Source organism: Myotis yumanensis, unplaced genomic scaffold (genome assembly GCF_028538775.1).
Source record: "Myotis yumanensis isolate MYYU_CA2020_CCGP unplaced genomic scaffold, mMyoYum1.0.hap1 SCAF_13, whole genome shotgun sequence".
Lineage (NCBI taxonomy): Eukaryota > Metazoa > Chordata > Mammalia > Chiroptera > Vespertilionidae > Myotis > Myotis yumanensis.
Window position 1 is genome coordinate 49,461,182 of NW_027223764.1, and position 10,803 is coordinate 49,471,984.

General features: G+C 53.2%; 1 protein-coding gene across 1 annotated transcript; it reads left to right on the forward strand.

The window, feature by feature from the left end:
- Window positions 1–839: 839 nt before the first annotated feature.
- On the forward strand, window positions 840–7,542 carry LOC139022066 (pulmonary surfactant-associated protein D-like). The gene is made up of 6 exons (XM_070433086.1): window positions 840–936; window positions 2,482–2,601; window positions 2,844–2,960; window positions 3,736–3,852; window positions 4,382–4,444; window positions 6,995–7,542. Exons 2-6 carry the CDS (start codon window positions 2,508–2,510, stop codon window positions 7,372–7,374), a joined length of 771 nt encoding a protein of 256 aa, XP_070289187.1. The 5' UTR covers window positions 840–936; window positions 2,482–2,507; the 3' UTR covers window positions 7,375–7,542.
- The last annotated feature ends 3,261 nt before the right edge of the window (window positions 7,543–10,803 follow it).

A 10,803-nucleotide genomic window follows, 5' to 3' on the forward strand; every position in this document is an offset into this window, starting at 1 on the left:
CCACCCTTTCCCTGATGGAGCTCACCTCACATGCCCTCCTCCACGAGGCCCCTCTCCCAAGTCGTCCCAGGTGGAGGGGCAGGGCTCTATGCGTCCCAGGGTCTCTCCAGCTCTTCTGAGAACTTTTTCTGGGTTCCATCTGGAACTTTCTTCATGGATACAGCTTCTAGTCCAGGAATGGCAGACCACCTGCAAACATGTAGCCGTGTACCGATCTTGTGTTAGGACACATGTCACTGAGCATTCTGGCTCTTTCCAGACAAGCACTGAAACCACCAGTGCTGGTCCATCCAAGGCTACAAGTGACAGGAAATGGGATTGCCCAGCCACCTTGCTGACACAGACAGGGAGAAGGAGGTTCAAAGAGGGAACTGTCCTGCCCAAAGGCACTTCATGAGTCCTTCCTGATGTGACAGGTGGCCTCAGTGAGGAGTTCACATCCCAGCCGTGCCGATGGCAGTGAAAGGGAAGTCACTAGAAGGTATAAAACGGGGCATCTGAGAAGAGGTAGATGTTGCTGATAACCATGTCAGAGTTCAGCTGGATAACTCATGCCCTCCCAGGCCAGACTGTATGGCCGCCTTGTCCTAAATTGCTTTCAGAGTCCTGATGCTCCTGATCCCACAGAAGGGGCAAGGTGGTGAAAAGTGCCTCTCTGACTCTGGGCGCTGGGCTAAGCACTAACCCGCGTTCTGGAACCAAGAGCATGTCCTTTCTCTTTCTGTCCACCCCTCAAGGCCATGCTTCTTCTCCTCTCCGTGCTGGTCCTACTCACACAGCCTCCAAGGTCATGGGGAGCAAATGTGAAGACCCTTCCCCAGAAACCTTTGATTGATGACTGCACCCTGGTCAAGTGTAGCCCTGTGGAGAATGGCCTGCTTGGTCGTGATGGACGAAATGTGAAAGACGGCCGCCTTTGCAAAAAGGGGAATCCAGGTAGAGCTGGGACCATGGGCTTGTCCTGGTGGGCATGGGTGGGCACTGGAATTGTAACCAACTCAGCAACTCTGGATGTTCTGCTGTGGAAGCCCTGGAAATGGAAACCCATCTCCTTGTGAAGAAGTCCCCTAGACATTCAGTCCACCTAAAGCACCTCGTTACCAGTTGGCAAATGACAGGCTGCCCTGAGCCCGGAGGTGTTATTCCCCTTCCCTAGTTGTCAGGATTCCTCCCCTAGGATCTTCTGATTCCTTTCACCACAACAATGAGCAAATTGTGTGTAAATGATTGGTATTGGGGGCCCATAGAACTAAGCTGCAGGCACTTATGGTTGTTCATGTGGTTGAATGATTTCTGTGCAGAGTGTGAAATATCTAACTAAATTCTACTGCATGAGAGGTGGGCAAAGATGAGACCCTGTGGCCCCACACTCTGGCCTGATCAAAAGGATTTACCTAAATGCACTACAGAGAGGAGGAAAGGGAGCTCATATTTTATAACTGGAAGTTTGTACCTTTTGACCTTCACGCATTTTGCCCACCACCCAGCTCCCATCTTATGCAACCTCCAATAATCTGATTTCCGCATTTATGAGTTCAGGTTCTTTGTTTTGTTTCTTAGAATCCAGATATAACTGAGATCATACTGTCTCTGTCTTAATTTGTATGACTTATGGCACTTAGCATAATTTCTTCAAGATCCATTCCTGTTGTGGCAAATGATAGGATTTTTTTTTATGGCCGAATAATATTCCACTGTGTGTGTGTGTGTGTGTGTGTGTGTGTGTGTGTGTGTGTATGTGTGTGATATTTTTATCCATTCATCCATTATGAACACTATAAGGTTGTTTCCACCTCTTGGCTACTGTAAAAAATGTCTCAATGAACATGAGGGTACAGATATCTTTTCAAATTAGCGTTTTATTTCCTTTGGATAAAACCCAGAAGTGGTATTGCTAGATCATACTTTTTAAAAAAATTATCTTTTTAATGTCTTAAGGAAACTGCATGTTGGTCCCCATAGTGGCTGCACCAAATTACAATCCCACCAACAGTGCATAGGGGTTCTTCCTCTTCACTTCCTCATCAACACTTGAGATCTTTTGTGTTTTTCATAGTCACCATTCTAGGAGGGGTGAGATGATATCTCTTGGGTTTGATTTGCATTTCCCTGGTGACTCATGTCAGGGATCATTTCTGATATAAAGTTTGGTCCTAGGAAGGGGAAAGCCAGGAGTCCATGATCCAGGGTAAAAGCTGGCAGATCCCCTGCTGTAAATCCTAGAGCCTCGGGGCAGGGAGGATGCACTGTATGGAAATCAGACAGTTCTTGGCTTCATGTCCCCATAACAGCTCTGGCAGGCCTGTTTCCTGGCCTGTGAAATGGGGATGTACACAGCCCACTCCTGGGTCACCACTGGAATGAGGAGTGTGGAGGTGGAATGTCTACACCTGCGGAACCTGAAGGAATGCAGGGGCTGACCTGCAGGTGCTGTTCCTCCTAGGCCCAGGGCCAGGTTTATGCCCATTTCTTCTGCTGCAGCAGGTTCACCAGGAGCTCCAGGGCCCATGGGGATGCCTGGACCTGCTGGCCCAGTTGGGCCCAAAGGGGACAATGGATCTGCTGGAGAACCCGGACCGAAGGGAGACTCGGGGCCACGTGGTGAGCAGTGGGCATGGACTGCAATGCCTGCCACTAGGCCATGCAGGAGGATGCACATACCCATCCCAGGAAGGAGGGTGCCCTGCGGGTGGCACTGAGTTCACACAGGGAAGGCTGTAATACTGCTGGGCGGCGTCTGTAGGATGGTGCTGTTCTCTGACCTCTATGACTGCTCTCACCTTCTCACACTCTCCCCCTTCTGAGAAGACTCCGTGCACTGACTGGCTGGTTCCTTTTCCCAGGACCTCCGGGCCCTCCAGGTGTGCCCGGGCCGGCTGGACCAGAGGGTCCCTCAGGAATGCAGGGGAATGTAGGACCCCAAGGCGAACCAGGCCCCAAAGGAGAGCCTGGGCCCAAAGGTAGGAGGTTGGTGTGTGGAGGTCCGGAAGGGAGAGGGAGGAGTGAGAGTGGCAACCCATGATGTGACCTAAGGATGCTCAGCGTGCCAGGGAAGCCAGGCCATCACCACTGGCAGGCTCTGCTTTGGCCCCTGCCCCCCAAACCCCCACATCTGGAAGAGCCCAGATAGTGGGGTGCAAAGCCCCCCCAGTTCTCCTTCTCCACGTGGAGCCGAGGAAATGATCCAGGCTGCACACACTCTCAGCAGTCTTTGTCCCAATCTGTTCCTTCCTCAAAAGAAGTGGGTGCCCCAGGCGTGCAGGGCTTGGTAGGGACAAGAGACCCCCCAGGTGTCAAAGGAGAGAAAGGTGCCCCTGGTGAGCGTGGAGCTCCTGGGAGTGCAGGGGAAGAAGGTGAGTGATGGGAAAAGCTGGGGTGGGTCTTCAGTCCTCCTGTGTCCATCTGAAGCTGCAGATGCCTGTCCCTCCCCCATCACCCCGCCAGCTCTGAACTGCAGCACTGGTCATGGGGTGTCTGTGCAAGGAGGTGCCTCACTGGGCTTGAGCTCTGTAACTGGGGAGAGTGCGGTGTGAGCAGCAGGGACAGTCTGCATCCTGGGAAGGCTGGGTGCTGGGTGATGGGACAGTAGTGTGCAGAGAGGGTGCGTGGCTGGTTTTGGGACAGACTGTACGTGGGAGGGTGTATTGCTGGACAATAGCACAGTCCATATGCTGGAGGGGGAAAATGCGGGAAAATGTGTGCTGAGCTCACCCACCTCTTCTTGTCTGATCTCAGGGCCTGCAGGACCTCTGGGCCCACAGGGACCTCCCGGTGCCAGAGGCCCCCCAGGACTGAAAGGGGACAGAGGTGCTCCTGGGGAGAGAGGACCAAAGGGAGAGAGTGGGCTTTCAGGTAAGGTCGCCTCCCCTGGCTCTGCGCACCCCATCAGGTGCAGACGGAGGAGGGCCCTCTAGCTCAGTGGTCAGTCCATTGTGGGGGGAGGAGGCGGGTGTGAAACTGGGAAAAGCTGCCAGGCCGGAGGTAGGACGATGAGGCTCTGGATAGACCCTGTGCTCGGGGGAGGGCCACCTGATCACTGGGACAGCTCAGCTCTCTTCCCTGTTCATCAGACAGCTGTGAGCACCAAATAACCCAGGGATGGGGAGTACTTCAGGGATATGCAATTCCCCCCTCCCCACCCCGCCAGGGATGTGCTCCCAGCCTCTCAGAATGTGCTGTGAAATGCCATCTGGATCAGAGTTAGTCGGGTGCCAGGACCTGCTCAGGGCACAGTGTGCTCACTACAGAGCCTCAGTGACCTGTGGGCAGCAGGGGCCAGCTGTGTCAGCCTGTCACTGAGCACCCTTCCCTTGGGACCGAGACTCTGAGCCAATCCCTGGTTGTGAGGGACTGGTCTACACTGGGCCTCTCTCTCCTGCAGACAACGCTAATCTGAGGCAGCAGGTGGAGGCCTTGCAGGGAGCCTTCCTTCAGTATAAGAAAGGTGAGTTCTGGACCTGGACTGAACTTGAGCCAGTCGCCAAGGTCAGGCCCCAGGCAGGGTCTGTGTTTGGGTTTGGAGTTGGCCAGGCATGAGGCAGGCCTGGGTCTAGGACTGGGGGCTCCAGGATGTTAGTGGGTTTGGACGATGGGCTGGACCTGGGACTGGGGCAGGACCTGGGGCTAATATAGGGCAGGGCAGAGCAGGGCAGCCACATGGTCCAGGAGATGGAAGCAAATGCAAGGGACACGGAGCAGGGTGTGGCCCCTACACCAGTTCAGTGGGCTGGCTCCAGCATGTTCAAGGCTACCAGGCTCCAGCCCCCAATATCACAGCCACCTGTGACTCGAGTCAGATCAATGCCCCAAGCCCAGTGCAGTTCAGACTTCCCCTCCTGCCAACCTGTGCTGGTCCCTGGACACCCCACTACCCAGGATGCATTTCTTATCTCTATGGGGCTAGGTGTGCAAACCCCTCAAGATGTTGTGCCCAGCCCACAGCAGCAGTGACTCCTGACACTGTCCTGAGAGTTTCGGCTGGGATGCTGTGCTTGGGATCAAGGCTGTGACGGTCTGACCTTGGCATGTGGCCATTGAGAGACTCACCTGAGACAGGCCCTGGGTCCAGCAGGGGGCAGGCTGCCTCTGGGCTCTGCCAGTGCTGGGCTCTCCCCTCCTCCCTGGGTGTTCATGGTGGAGACTCTCCCCTAACCTGGGTGCTGAGGAGTCAGAGGCTCCAGCAGCACAGCCCAGTGCCTGTGCCTGTGGGCATCTCCACCTCAGTCCCTAATTCCCCCCCTCCTCCCGCTTTCCCCATGTCAGCTTTGAGCTCAAATCATTCAGCAAATCTCATTGATCCAAAGAGGAGTTTCTGAAGGAGGAGAGCACACAGGGGTGAGACATAGGGTTGGCTCCTACATACCTAAGGCCACTGAGTACCCACGTACCAAGGGTGAGGTTTCAAGCATTTGGTATGTCTCCCTCTCTCCACAAATATGCATGTGCACTCTCTCCCTCACATGCACACTGATGCAAACATAGGAAAATTCGTGATATGCACCTGCCACATGTGTTTATTACACACATGCCATCACTCACCTCACGTCATCTACACCCATGAGCACACACGCATATTCACACACACACACACAGGTGGGCCTTCAGTGCTCCCATGTGCCTTCACATGGACACGTGGCCATATTCGTGTATGCCCACACAGACCCACCCGGGTGCATGTAGTGAATGGCAGAGGAACTCCTGTCCAGGGCTGCTCTGGGTGCCCTCCTGAGCCTGTGGAGAGTCTGCCCCCTGAACCCTTGTGGAAGGGTCCCAGTGAATCGGGGTGCAGCCTGGGCTCCTCACCAGCCCTTTGGGGAGCACAGCCCTCTCAGGAACCCTGAAGGCTTGTATGCACGAACCCAGAAGTCAAAGGGATGGAAAATGAGCCCGGCCAGCGTGGCCCAGTAGATGAGATTGACCTATGAAAAAGGAGATCATGGGTCGATTCCTGGTCAGGGCATGTGCCCGGGCTGTGGGCTTGATCCCCAGTAGGGGGCAGGCAGGAGGCAGCCAATCAATGATTCTCTGTCATTATTGATGTTTCTATCTCTCTCTCCCCCTCTCTTACTGAGATCAATAAAAATATATAAAAGCACGCACGCACACACACAAAGGGATGGAAAATGAGATGGAATGAAAAGATATAGTTGAATGTCACACAGGTGATGCTTTTATAAACTGTATTCCCATCTTAGAGATGAGGAACTGGAAGCCCCAAAAAAGGAAGTGACTTTCCCTTGACCACCTGGACAGTCATGGCCAAGGCGGGGCTGAATACCTGGCCCTCTGACTCCCAGACAGGCCTCTGCCCAGCACTGACTCTCTCCTGCCCCTGACACCCATGCACACTTCTCAGCTGTCCTTGTCCTCTCTCCCAACTCTCCAGCCTCACCCACATGCACACCTAGAGGCCAGCACTGGGCGCACACAGTGCAGAGATTAGCACAGCGCTGCCCTCAGATGGCCCACCCTCTCCTCTTCTTTCCCACATCCACACGCGGCACGGACCTCCCTGTCAATGCCACATGCCCTGCTGTTATGCAGGGTCCACAGTGAGGTCAGAGGGAGCACCATCCTTCTTTCCAGCTCTCAGAGGCTGCACGATGCCATTTTGCTGCACGATGCCAAAGCTTCCCAGTCCTGCCCAGTAGCTGGGAAACCGATTCTGCCATGCACCATGGGGTGCAATAGAAAGAGCACGTCTCAGCTCTAGTGTGAGATCAGATAAGGGTGACCCCCAACTCTGCATGTGATGGTCACATAAAGTTGAGCCTCTCACTTTACCTCTCTGAGCCCAGTGTTCTCACCTGTAACTAGACAGGCAGATCCAATTCCCAGAGCGCACCATGGAGCCGGGGTCTCACCTTTGTCCTAGCTGGTGCTCTGAGGCCCTATATGGGAGGCCCGGGGCTCTAGTTGGAACACAAAGGTCTCAGAGCCATCGAGTTTTGGCAGGTGCCCCTAGAGCCCCAACCTGACTGTGCTCTCCTCCTAGTGGAGCTCTTCCCCAACGGCCGAGGTGTTGGCCAGAAGGTCTTCAAGGCAGCAGGCTTTCAGAAACCTTTCCAGGAGGCACAGCGAGTTTGCGCACAGGCCGGGGGGCAGCTGCCCTCCCCACGCTCTGCAGCTGAGAATGAGGCCTTGCGACAACTGGTCGAGGTTGAGAAAAATGATCGTGTGTTCCTGAGCATGACTGACTCCAAGACAAAGGGGAAGTTCACCTACCCTGGAGGGGAGCCCCTGGTCTATTCCAACTGGAACACTGGAGAGCCCAACAATGATGAGGGCAATGAGGACTGTGTGGAGATCTTCAGCAACGGCCTGTGGAACGACATACCTTGTGAAGAGAGTCGCCCTGTGATCTGCGAGTTCTGAGCCCGAGGGGTGGGTGGGGCAGCCGTGGTCCAGGAGCCTGGCCCAGACCCATGTGCTGCTACATGACAAGGACAAGCTGAGGGTTCTGTGGCCGGGCTTCTGCACAGAGCTGTGGGATTAGGCCTGCCAAGGGCTCCCATGGAACTCCTCTCTCAGAATAAAATATGAAACTGGCTTCACTGTCTGCTCTGTCAGAGGAAGAAGGGCCAGCCTGCTTTCCCAGTTGCAAGGGATAAAATTAGTCTCCAAAATCCAAAGGCTCCTCCTCAGCCCTCTGCCTCCTCAAACTGTCAACCCAGCTAGTCACTCCCTCCTCTGTCACTCCCTCCTGTCACTCCCTCCTCTGTCACTCCCTCCTCTGTCACTCCCTCCTCTGTCACTCCCTCCTGTCACTCCCTCCTCTGTCACTCCCTCCTGTCACTCCCTCCTCTGTCACTCCCTCCTCTGTCACTCCCTCCTCTGTCACTCCCTCCTCTTGCTTTGGTGTCCCCTTAAGGCAGTTCCTTATCATCCTCTTTTGCTAGCCCCTCCTCCTCTTCTTGACCACTTAATGGCAACCTGCTCAAGCCTTAGCTCTCTGTTCTCTCCCCTCCTCACCCTCACTCCAGGGATGAGCTCATTCCATCCAGGGCTCAGATCCCTGGCACCCACATTACATGCCTGCTTAGGACCTCCTGGAGCCCGGACTCCTTGGCCAATTCCAGCTGGAGCCCCAGGGCTGGGCGGTTCCTGTGGCTGCTCCTCGTTTCAAGGCCTGAGCCCCAGAAGGTGCACAGCGCTGTGGGCTGACCTGGCAGGTCATCTGCCTCCCTGGCAGGACTGTGTGGCCCAGTTGAGTAGCCTCCTCCGCATCCCTGCACACCAGGACCTCATTCTGCCCTGTCATTGTGACTGCCTGTCGGCTCATGGGAGGGAGTCCCACCTGCACAATCCCCATTCCAGCCGAGATCTCAGGCACAGAGGGTCCAGCCACACTCAGGTTCACCCCCAGCCCTCCCCTGGCCTCAGTCCAGGAGGTTCTTCCCCCACGCCGCCTCAGAGACAACTGGGCAGTTCCTCCTCCTCCTCCCACAGAGAGGGGGGGAGACTTGCTCAAAGCCCCAGGTGTGTCAGTGCTACAACTTGGTCTTGTGAAAGGACATCTGATCCCAAAACTTATATTTCTGGCCTGTCAACTTTTAGACCAAAGGCCTCTGTATACCAGTTGACTTTAATGACACTTGTGCTTAAGAAATTGGAAGGACACTTGGAAGAAGCCCAGGCTCATAGGAGAGGCAACAAGACAGGAAACCAGCCCTCCTTTGTTCCCAGGGACCGGAGGCCACACCCCTCTTCCCACCACTCCAGCAGCCACACCTCAGATGTAGGACAGCAGGTCTGAAAGCAAAAAGCCACACTTAATAACCATGGTGTCAGATGGGGAAGAGATTAATCAGGATGATCATTTAGTAAGTTATGTAATGACTAATCACTGGGATGTACACCTGAAGTTAATATAACACAGTATGTCACCTATAATTTAAACATGAAAGATAATTTAAATAAATACAGTGATTATTGATAGGTTTTAAAAAAAGGGGAAAAAAAAAAACACCACACCTCCCAACAGCACACAGCTCAGTTTCTCTGCTGAGACCTTTTTCCTGTTACTGGAAAAAAAAAAAAGCCCCAAGTTCTGGCAGCTTCTGAAATATGTCAGTTATGCAACAGTGAACAAATAATCTTCAATTCAGGAGTCAGACCTGGACCCCATCTGCCAGGAAGCTTAGAAAGGTATTTCATTGCAAATACAAAGGAAAAAGCAGTGGGTATGGTTTAAGCTCAGGGAAGCATTTTTTTGTAAGAATGGAGATTCTGAGGTGGCTCAAGGACTGCGGGTGCACAAGCAGCGCTGTGCGGTCTCACTGCTTCTGCCTCTGTGCATCCTCGCCTCTCTTCCTCCTTCTCCCACCACCTTCTTCTGCTTCAGGCTCTCAGCTGCCCAAGCACAGAGTCATGTGTCACACAGAGATCAGAAACGCTTGCTTGATATCAGGTCAAAATTCCTGTGGAAGTGAATCTGCCTGTCTCAGATGCCCACCTCTGGCCCAACAGACTAGGCCTGGGGGTGGATCCCACAGTACAGTATGGCCATTGGGACCCATGGAAGGTCATGGTGGTCTGGCAGTCCCTCTAAAAGTGACCACTTCCCATCCCAGCACGTAAGGCAACCTATTTCTTTGACAAAAGTGGAGGGAAATGGCAACACTGACTCAATAGGAAGAAAAGAACTGTCCTGTGGGGTTGAAGACAGGACTGTTGAGACCCCAGGCCCTGGGAGAAGCTTTAGATCCACCTCAGCACGGGGTCCGGTTCGCTCTCCAGCACAGAGAACAAGTAAGGAGGGTTCATTTGGGTTCTGTAGACAAAACCCTATGAAAGCCAAGGACTAAGGCAACTAATTCAGAAAATCCAGGTTTTAACCCTTTCTTAGCACAGAGACCTCTCCTACATTCACATTCATGGGCAGAGGTGAACACAGGCATTAAACAGCATTAGTCCTGCCCTACCCATAGTAGCCTTGGTCCCTAGTGTAGTAGCCTGGGTGCCAAGTGAAGCCAGGACTGTGTGACTCTGACCTCTCAGGAGATGCTATGACCCTCACAGTGCCAGGTGACGCCCTGGGAGCAGCCTGGGGTCCTTCCACGTGCAGAGGGTGACAACCACAGCAGCTCCATGAGGAAGTCCCTGCTCAGTTCCATAGTATATTTTCAGATCACCTCCTGGTTCTCAACCTTCCTGCTACTCAACCATCCCACTTGCCTTCATGAACTGACAGTGGGGCGCACTCTGGTGTTTGCTGGTGTTAGGCTCTTTTATCTTTGTTCTGAATTCCATTGATATAAAACACTGAGAACTGAGTTACTTAAGTGGAGGGCATTCTTAATCACTCTTATCTTCCGGATATACTTAATTCAAGTTTAATGGTGTGCTTGACCTTTTCAAGCTACCAGTTCATATACTAAAGCCAAGAACCCAGGTATCTACTAGAGGGGACAACATATTTATAAGCTAAATATCTATCCAGGCACCTCGTCATACCCTCATAGATGCTATAAGCCCTGAACATCCCTGATATGAGGGATAAGCTGAAGAACTGTGTCCCTGCATACAATAGAGGCGCTCAACAGGAAGATTTGAAATGAGTGGATGATTGTAAAACCTTTTAACCAGGAGAATAGAGGAGAGCCATCTCTTTGTGGGATCAAGAAGCTACTGAGAGACCAAGACACTTATTATTGTCCATGCTGTGTCTATTAGGCCCCCTGATGGCCAATAGTAGGTGTCTTCTCATCGCTTTACTGTTGTTGCTTTTGTGTGTCTGTGAATATTTCAATCTGAGAGACCTTATGAAGGCTGGTCTGTGACCTGTGTCGCTTCTGGGTAGAA